This window comes from Vespa velutina, chromosome 11, assembly GCF_912470025.1.
Source record: "Vespa velutina chromosome 11, iVesVel2.1, whole genome shotgun sequence".
Lineage (NCBI taxonomy): Eukaryota > Metazoa > Arthropoda > Insecta > Hymenoptera > Vespidae > Vespa > Vespa velutina.
The window spans coordinates 7,130,745-7,140,744 of NC_062198.1; the positions used below are offsets into that span (position 1 = coordinate 7,130,745).

The 10,000-nt window shown below is 35.6% G+C and overlaps 1 protein-coding gene across 5 annotated transcripts in view; it reads left to right on the forward strand.

Annotated features, from left to right (window-relative positions):
• Positions 1 to 10,000, forward strand: part of LOC124953092 — a 118,595-nt gene that overhangs the window by 57,722 nt on the left and 50,873 nt on the right. For all 5 annotated transcript variants that reach the window (XM_047504005.1, XM_047504002.1, XM_047504004.1 and 2 more), the window contains one exon: positions 2,626 to 2,869. In XM_047504005.1, the coding sequence (XP_047359961.1) occupies positions 2,824 to 2,869 (46 nt within the window). In that variant the 5' untranslated portion in view covers positions 2,626 to 2,823. The remainder of the gene's footprint in view (positions 1 to 2,625; positions 2,870 to 10,000) is intronic.

Here is a 10,000-nt window from a genome sequence, read left to right on the forward strand (position 1 = left end):
TACATACATATTTCCAAGTTTGGACACAAAAAGGCAAGTTATCGATCAGTTTTCGAAAGGCGACAGATGATTCGTATACGTGTGCATATGTATGTTTTATAGATGATACAACATACACACACACATACTGGTCTGTACTGTATTTATATATATATATATATATATATATATATATATATATATATATATATATATATATATATATATATAAATCTGATATTTTTACGGACCGAAAAAGTTCACATGGTTACTGGAATAGAACATACACACACACATATGTATATATATTTATATACAAATACACAACACGCATATGCAGGTACGTAGAACGTTTGCAAACGGAAGAATCTCAGTGAGCGAGATCGCAACAAGTTGCATTTAAAATCTGTAAGAACTGGCTCTCGACATCGTACTTGTGACTTTCTATAACCTTTTTCTTTCTTTCTTCGAAAACAATTTTTTTTTTTTTTTTTTGACAAGAGAAGAAAAAAATGAAAAAATAAAAAAAATAACTCTTTGCCGAATCAAACGTTCATATTCAATCTGATTCGTTCTATTCACTCTGAAATAAAACGCACACGACGCGAGCTCTGTACATTTATTTTGTCAAAATTATATTCAGATTGCTCGTAACAATTTAGATATCTAAATATTTTTGAAAATTCGATAAACAAAGATTTATACTCGTATATCGGTGTATTCCGTGAGTCGAAAAGCGAGACTTATTAATCAGTTCATAAATGTTGTAAACAATGGAAGATTTCTTTAGTACTATCATCCGATCAATTTTGTTCAATGAAAAAACTGATTTAATAAATTTGTAAATCGATCGTTCAATAAAATAATTTAAATAACTTAGCATTCGCCGGATCAAGGAAAAAAACAAAATAATATAAAAATAAAAAGAATAAAAGAAAAAAGATATGTTATGTTAATAATCATTCTATTTCTTAATAAGTATTATTTTTCTCTGTCAAGAAGAGAAAAATGATAATTGCTAGGAAGTAACAAGTTTCGGTACTCTTGGATTAAAACGATATAACGGTAGGAGCTTAAGCAAAGTCGAGTCAGGAAAGTGTCAGGTGATACTTAAGAAGACTCTTAAAGTGCACTGTTGCGTGAAAAATACACGAAGCCGAGGGGTTGCATTTAAAAAGCAAGGAACAGGCATGAAGACGAAGAGATATCTTCTTTTGCGATCGTATAACTGATAATGATACGATAGGATAAACCCTGACCTGACTTTATTTTCTTTTATAAAAAGTATGCTATCGCGTTTAAAATTCTCTGAAGCTATTTACTTTCAATTTATTTATTCTCGGAATCTCGTTATCGATCATTATTTGATCACGAGTCGGGGTTTCCGTGAAATGGATAATTTTGAACGATTTCAAAGTTAGAAAAGACATGTCATATTCAAGATTAAAGATGCACTTTATGTTACGGTGGTCTATCTATATCGTCATTTTCCAAGCATTAATTAGGTACACTGAATCAAGATAGAATTTATCAAGAGACATGAGCTTACGTCTTAAGGGGAGGAACGTACTTACACGAGAGTCTAGAACACGAGGAAAACGTTTGTCGAGGTTAAATTGCGTGCAACGAAGCGAGAGTCGTAACGCGCGGCAGGATTCTTGCTTAAGGGTTGGCCTCATAAAGGGTGCAAAAGAAGGGGTAGACGATTTCTTCTTTTTCTCTTCATTTTATTCTTTCTCTCTCTCTCTCTCTCTCTTTGTTTATTTTTTCTCTCTTTTTCTTCTTTTATTCTTCTTTTTTTATATTCACCAAGCGGTAAAATAAAGCTGTGGTTAAGACTTAGGAATCAACGAGACAGAAAATGGTGAACTTTGCGTGAAGATAAAAAGCGAATCAAGAAAGAGAGAGAGAAGAGAGAAGAGAAAGATAAAGAAAAAGAGAAATCTTGTTACTTGTTGCATTTTCTCATTAAAAAAAAAAATTCAAATTTACGTGAATCAAAGTTTACTTTCAATTTCTCTCTGATTTGATTGCTCTTATTTTTCTGCGATCATTGCGATCGTCTAATAAAATTGTTTGCACTTTGATAGCAAAGAACCTTTTACAAACGGTAAATATTATTCTTTCTTTCTTCTTACGATTCCAGAATGATTTCCGATAGTTCGTTAATTTGTATTGACGATCGAACAAATCGAAAGAATTTTACAAGCAATTAAAAATCGTACAGAAGTCAAATACACAAAGTTGTATATTCTTTCAGCTGACTTCCCGTCCAATTCTCTCTCCCTCTCCCTCTCTCTCTCTCTCTCTTTCTCTCTTTGTTTATTTGTCATTTCATCTTTCTCTATTCAGCTATCTACTAACCATATATCTATCTATCTATCTATCTATCTTTCTATCTATTTGGTGCGTGACCCCGCACGGATAGGCGCGTCGACGGCTGGTCAGCTTGTCGCGATCGGAAATATAATCAAGGTTGGGTGGCGAGGGACGGAGACGTAGAGGGTGGAAAATAATTGAAACACGAGCGTTCATTAGCGAACGCACCGAGCCGAGCGCGTATAACCGTTCATCGAAAGAGTAGAATCCGCGCTCAACGCTATATAATATATTCGATCGTTATTCTTGGACACGTTTTTTCGTTAGGAACAAGAAGAAGAAAAAGAAGAAAAAGAAGAAAGAGAGGAAGAAGAAGGAGGTGGAGAAGGAGGAAGAGAACTTCGGTGACAACGGAGTATCGTTGGACGTAGAAGAAAGAGAAGAGTCTATACAAGAATCGGTGGTTGTTGTAGTGGTGGTGGGAAGAGAGAGAGAGAGAGGGTGGGAAACCACCCCCCCCAAGCGATGGATCTTGCGCTTCTACTCTTCGTGGTGCTGCTCAGGCAAGAAGGTGAGTATGCCTTCGAGCTTTTTCGCCCTTTGTAAATTTGCTTTCGACAAACACTTCCGGGATCGTTCCACTAGCCGAGCATTTCATCATTCTTGACCATGAAAAATCGGTTAACCGTAGAACGTGTATATATATATATATATGTGTGTGTGTGTGTGTGTGTGTGTGTTTACAATTCTGTGCGCTCAAAAAGAAATGAAAAGAAAAATGAAGAAAATGAAGAAAGAAAAAACAAATAAAAAGGAGAGGGAAGATCATCGAGGATTCGTAAAATTTTTATTTTCCTTTTTTTTTTTTCTTTTTTTTTTTTTTTTTTTTTTTTTTTTTTTACAGTCAAATGATTAATAGAAGAAACTCCATAATACCTTCTAAAATTATCCCTAATAGAGAACGTACCGTATGTATAAATTAAAATAACAACAGAATTATAACATATTTTCTAATTACGTTAACCCGTTACATTGCGCTAATCATGATTTTATGAGAGAAACGTGCAGGAAAGTAAGATGAAAGAAAAGACGGAAGATGGCGATGGATGGGAAGAGAAGGATACGAGTAGAAATGGTAAGAGCGAGGTAGCTAAAACTAAAATAGCTGAAATTTATTACGTTCCGCTACACGGTACCAGGAAAGAGAATAAGAAAGAGAAGGTAAAAGGAAGGGAAAGAGAGAGAGAGAGAGAGAGAGAGATTTTACAGACGTTAGGATTCAAGATTAGTTAATTAACTTTTGTGTCAAGCTGTCTGGAAGATCTCATTTTATTTTATTGGCGAATAACAACAATCGTAATACGAAGATTTTTATAACATGAAGCTTTCTTTTCTCTTTTTTTTTCTTTTCTTCTCTCTCTCTCTCTCTCTCTCTCTCGCTCGCTTTCGCTCTTTACAAGATGAAGTAACCGAAAGAACAATATTTTTAAGCCGTGAAAGGTGAGATTAATCGTAGATCTTAAAAATCGACCGTTCCAAGCTCCGCCGAGGGAAAATAAAAAAAACTTCTCACGATCTCATGGTTATTCTTTGATATCCACTCATGGAAATATAACTCTTGAGGTAGATAAAACGTATGAGGTGAAGTAAATTCAGAGACGCCTCTTGGAAAAAGGCAAAAAAAAAAAGGGAAAAGGGTTTAGTTATGAGAGGGAAGACGAAGGGAAGAAAAAAGGGAAAGGAAAGGAAGAAAAGAAAACATGAGAGAGACTTTCTTAGTTTCACGAACACACACGCATTTCTCTCTCTCTCTCTCTCTCTCTCTCTCTCTCTCTCTTTCTCTTTGTAGCTACAGGTACCTGGACGTTTTTACATTTAGTTTGACTCTTGGGAAGGAGAAGGGACGTATAAGGATTGAGAAGGGCTAGGAGAAGTAAAACTCGGGAAATGAAAAGCGGTCGGGCCAAGAAGAGTAAAGTGCATTGCGCCATACATATCAATATGGAGACTGCGAATACGCGAGTGAGCTCAATATGAAATTTTAAAATCGGTCTTCTTCTCGATGGCAAGGCGGATTGTAGAAAGAGGATGAGTTAGCATAAATAAATAAAAGATGCGTCGAACGAATACGACTTGAGAAAGCCGAAAAGAAAGAAAGCTGAGAGAGAGAAAGAGAGAGAGAAAGAGAGAGAGAGAAATACTTTTAAGAAGAACTGCAATCGATGACTTAATTGCTAGAGAAAATATTGAATGAGGAAAAGAGACAGGAATAGAAAGAGTAGGGAGAGAGTAGCGGAGTTGCATGTGTAGATATATCTACATGTTGAATGGTATTTGGAAATCAAACTGACGCGAGAGATTCTCCATATTCCACAGAATTGGTTGGTCAGATGCTTTCACAGTTTGTCGATGCGGGACAATATAATGTATGAGTGTTTCAATCGCTTTTATAACCATGTAATATTAACGGCAAATATTTCGCTAACATGCTATTTGTGGGCTGTTGTGCTAATGAACTCCTCTTCCTTTCTATCTTTCTCTACCTCTATTCAACCACGATAATTTACATACGGTTTTGATTTTCAATATCTATGTTATTTCGATGTAATTCGCGTACGCGTAATCATTGCGCTGCATTGAACAAGTTGCTATCGTTATCCGGCTCATCGGAAATTTATTATCCTTTGATCGAACTATTGGTAATAATTAGATACGTATTGGTAACTCTAATTCTAAGGATTAAAGTATTTCTATATTTCTATCTTTCTCCCATATATTTTGGTGCGTGCGTGCGTGCGTGCGTGCGTGTATGTATGTATGTATGTATATATATATATATATATATATATATATATATATATATATATGTGAGTGTGTGTATCGAGAAGTAGCAGGTGAACAGATCAGGCACTCAAAATCACATCTTACCAACGAGGATAATTTATCGATTCTTTTATTAGGTAGGAGAAAAAAGTTGAAAAATGATACGGGCAAAGGGGTATGAGAGGAATATGATTGACGCGGTTAAGGAAGATAAATTAAAAGGAAATGAAAGGAAGAGGAAGAGAGAAAGATGGAAAACGAGAGAGAATGATAAAACATATTTATACAGGTGAACAAGTACGAAGGGCTCTTTGTAAATGTCCTATAATATTCTAAATTAACTCCCTTTGGAATGCAAAATTGTAGAAAGGACTTACTTGTATTATTCTTTCGGTCGAACGAAAACGTTCGAGCGTGTTGGACTTAAATCGAAAAACATACTCGAGTAAGTACGTACATATACGAAAGTTAGCGGGGAAAGAAGGGAAATAGAGAATGAAAGATAGAAGAAGAATAAGAGGAAAGGGGCTGAAGGATAACGATGGAGAAGAGGTAGTTGCTATATCGTTTCCACGAGTCACCTCTCGCAACCCCGTAGAGTTACCCCACCTGATGAAGATAAAACGGGATAATTATAGAGCCTATCGGAGATCGCGGTGGGGCTAAATTTCGTTGAGACACGCGAGATCGTCGAAGGTGGGTGCGCCAATGAAGGGAAATGCGCTTTGTTAAAGAAAAAGAAAAAAAGAAAACTGAAGAGTAAACGGACGGAATCAAAGAGGAGGAGGGAGAGGAGTAACACCACCCGGAAAGGGTAGAAAGCGAGAGCTCTTGCGAGAACGAGGGCGAGAAAGGGAGTACGATATCATTAATTTTTCATACACTTCAAGAAGCGTCTGCCCTTCAGCCAAACTGACTAATTATTTCTTCTTTTTTTCGTTTATTTTTTATTAATTCCTTTTTTTTTTCTCTTTTTCTTTCCACCGCACATTTTCACTCCGCTTTTTATTTTAGTTCTTTTTTTTTTTTTTAGTTTCGTTTGTTTCGTTCTTTTTGCCTTTTTTTTCTTTTTTTCTTTTTTTTTCTTTTTTTTTTTTTTTGTTTGTTTTCTTTCTTTCCCTATTCTCCTGTCTATCAATCGTGGTTAGCTTCGAACTTTTAGCTCAAACCGTGTACAACAATTACGAAACGGAACTACTGCAGGAAGAAAGAAATAACATTTATACCTTCTATCGAATCTATCGATTCGATATTATTGTTTCTTATACTTTTTAAATGCGATTCTAAAAAAAAAAAAAAAAAAATAAAAAAAGAATTGGATATCCGTATCATTGTTTCTCGATATTATTAATCAAAGAAAAGATCGACCATGTGATAATCTCGATACACAGACATCTCGAAGAGATCGATCTTCTTCTTATTCTTCTTCTTCATCTTCTTCTTCATAGTCCGGGAAATTCTTTGACGTGATCTATCGAGAGCCGACCCGATATCGTAGTTTTTCACTTAAACTGTCAAAAGAAAAATTCTTGAGAATATTGGAGGTGTCGTCGAAATTCTACGTTCTGGGAGTGCGTTTCGAATTCCAGGCGATTGTCGGGCGGAACAGGAAGGAACGATAAATTTTGAGAATACATTCGCGAAACTTTTCTACGGAATAATACTGAAAGAGTATTCGTGATTTACGATTATGCGATAAGGTAGCGACTCGTGAAGCGACGATGCGTTTTCAACGATAAGGAGGGGGTGGTATATAGCCGATAACGTTTCGCAAGGATTTTTCGATACGGGCCATGTCTTTTGATAAGATAGGTACTTACAATGCGAGTTTAAAGGGATAATAATATATACATTTATGTATTTTATATATATATATATATATATATATATATATATATATATAGCTTTCCTCTTATCCTAAGGACTTCGCAATTGTTAACCTATCTTATCTCGAAATACATTTGACAATTATTATAAATTGGATAGCGATTCAATTCAAAAAATCATTTTAATATTGCGTCGGTGAATATTCAAAGAAATCTTTCCAAATAGTACGGTTATTTTGCTAAATCGTCGATATAGTTGGAGGTACTCGAAAGAAAGAAAAAAAGAAAGAAAAAAGAGAGTTGTCAATAATAAGAGATGTCAACGAAGCGGAAGTTCTGCACGGTTGATTAGCTGGCCTTGATCTTTTCTAGAACGAAAGTATAAACGATGTTTATACAACATTTCACATAGAATTGACATGATCGTTAAGAGCCCATGTTAAAGAACGGTAACGTTTATCGACGTACTCCTGTCACGAAAGCTTACTTACTTTCCATTTACTTTTGAAATGACTTACATAAACTCTGTCGTTATAAGTCACGAGAAAGTTTGAAATTTCCGCAATAGAAAAGTATTCCAAAAAGAGGTACCACTCGACGATTATTAATTCTTAAGCTCTGTGGTACCAAATGGAAATTGCGGGTTCGAAAAATCGATTAATTTCATTGAATTATTTTCGAGGTCACAGATGTGAAGGGGAAAAACTTTTCGCGATAATTATATATTACGATGGTTCAGGCCGGATTATCCTAAGCTTTTGGAGAATTTCTGTTGAGGATTATTAACTTAGGTCGAAGTCTCTATTATAGATATGTATTATATATATATATATATATATATGTGTGTGTGTGTGTGTGTGTGTGTGTGTGTAAAGTTCGCTTCAGAAATTCACCCCGTATAGTAGTTTTATATACTTTTCAATGGTGAAAAAGCTATCATTGTTCTTTGAATGAAATTTATTCCATCCTTTTCTTTTCGTCGTACGATTTTATATCAAACTTAAGTAAGATCTTAGAATTTATAAATGAATTAGAATAGAACAAATAAAATGATTAATATTCCAAATTTACCAAATTGCCGATCATTATTATTTTCGAAAATCTTGTACACTCTGTAAGAACTCATATTGAGATTTATATTTCATTTGAAATTTCTGTCAACATATCCAATGACATGTCATATCATTGAATAAGATAATTTAGGAGCAAGTTCATCGACTCCTGTTTCCCATCGAACACGTTCACTTTCATAAAAGGGGAGATGCGCAAATCGATATTTAACGACGTCTGGAATGGTCGGGAAATCGATTCGACGAAATTACTAACGAGTTTTGCGCATAGGTTCGCATTCGCGCCGAACTGCCATCGTTAAATTATGTATCGGGTGGTGTGGCAAGGGTCGCGCGAGCAGTTACTAGTTGCGGTCATTCTCGTATTCCGGATGGGCTCACGTAAAACCGATATGATGCCGACTCTCAAAGTGAATTTCGCTAATTGTCATTGCATAAAACATGCACGTTGCAATCGGCGTTAAGGGAATGTATAGATACGCGTGCGCGTGCGGATAAGCGTACGGGTACGCCATTGGTTTGGTAATTTTCAATTTCCCGCTTAAACGAGACGCCATTGCCCACATACATGCACGTATACACGCATCGTCTACGCATACGCGTACGGATACAATTTCGAAACGAGATCGTAAAGTTGCCATTGGCGAGACGTCTAATGGAACGCGAACGTATACACTGTATGTATGTACATATATCTATTGCTCGTAAAAGTAATCAAATGAGCCAACCTTGCGAATTGGTAAATTACGATGTTATCGCAATAAGCTAAACGATTATTGTTTTATTTTTTCTTTTTCATTTTCTTTTTGTACTTTTACCGCAACTACGAATCCTTTCGTTTATTTATTTTTTTTCTTTTTCTTTTTCTTTTTCTTTCTTTTTTTTTTTTTTCGTGATCATAAGAAAATCTCTCGTAGAAGCGATGATAATCGAAAATATCAGAGTACCTCTGGTCGCTACGAATTAATCAGAAGCAAAAGGAGTCATCGTTTGAATCGAGTTTGCGGCAATACTCAGGAAATTACTTATTTTTGGTTAAAGGTTACGTAACGAAGACGTCGCTCGTTAACATCTGGTTAACGAGCAACGCGCGTCATTAAGGGAGAGAAAACTAGGAAATGTAAACGGGCTGGTTTCAACGACGGAAACAGGAGAATGTCGCGTGTCGTATTTCACATCGACATCTTCTCTCTCTCTCTCTCTCTCTCTCTCTCTCCCCCCTCTATTTTCTTTGCGTCTACATTTCGAAGTCAACTTTCGACTGGCCGACGCAAAGCGACCAACATAATTAAAGACTACTACGTGGTTTGAGAGGAAGCTGTACTTAGAGGTACACCTTCTCGGGAATTACGAGGCGAATGAAATTTAACGAGGTAGGTAACGCGTAGATGCAACCAACGCGTCAATTCGCCGAGAGAACTTAACCGATTCGTTTGAGCCTAATTAAGTTCGTTCCGTGATAATTCGATTTCGTCATCTGGAAAAAAAAAAAAAAGAGCGAAAGGTTGCGTTAGCCATTGATAATGATATTGGACGAAAAAGAGAATAGGGAGAATCCGTGGAGATATGTAAATCAAGTTTCGAGTCGACGTACCATCCCTGATCGACGAGCCAGGATCATGTAATTTTATAGGACATTTTCTCTCTCTCTCTCTCTCTCTCTTTTTTATTCTATCTCGCTTGATGATATTCTCTCTCAAATTCGAGTTCACAATGGATGATTTTCGAAAAATATATTATCCGCGATATAAAAGTGGATTAATTCCATTTTTTTTTATTATATGAATTTTAAATATACGAAAAATAAAGAATAACGAATATAATTGATGATATTTGGTTCGATTTGTTTCTTTTTTTTTCCTTTTTTCTTTTTTTTTTTTTTTCTTTGATTAAAAAAAATCGAAAGATTTTGCCGGTCGATTCGAGGAGAAAAAGTTAGAAGCGTAAACGAGATTACGTATGCAAGGCATGCAATGAAAATAG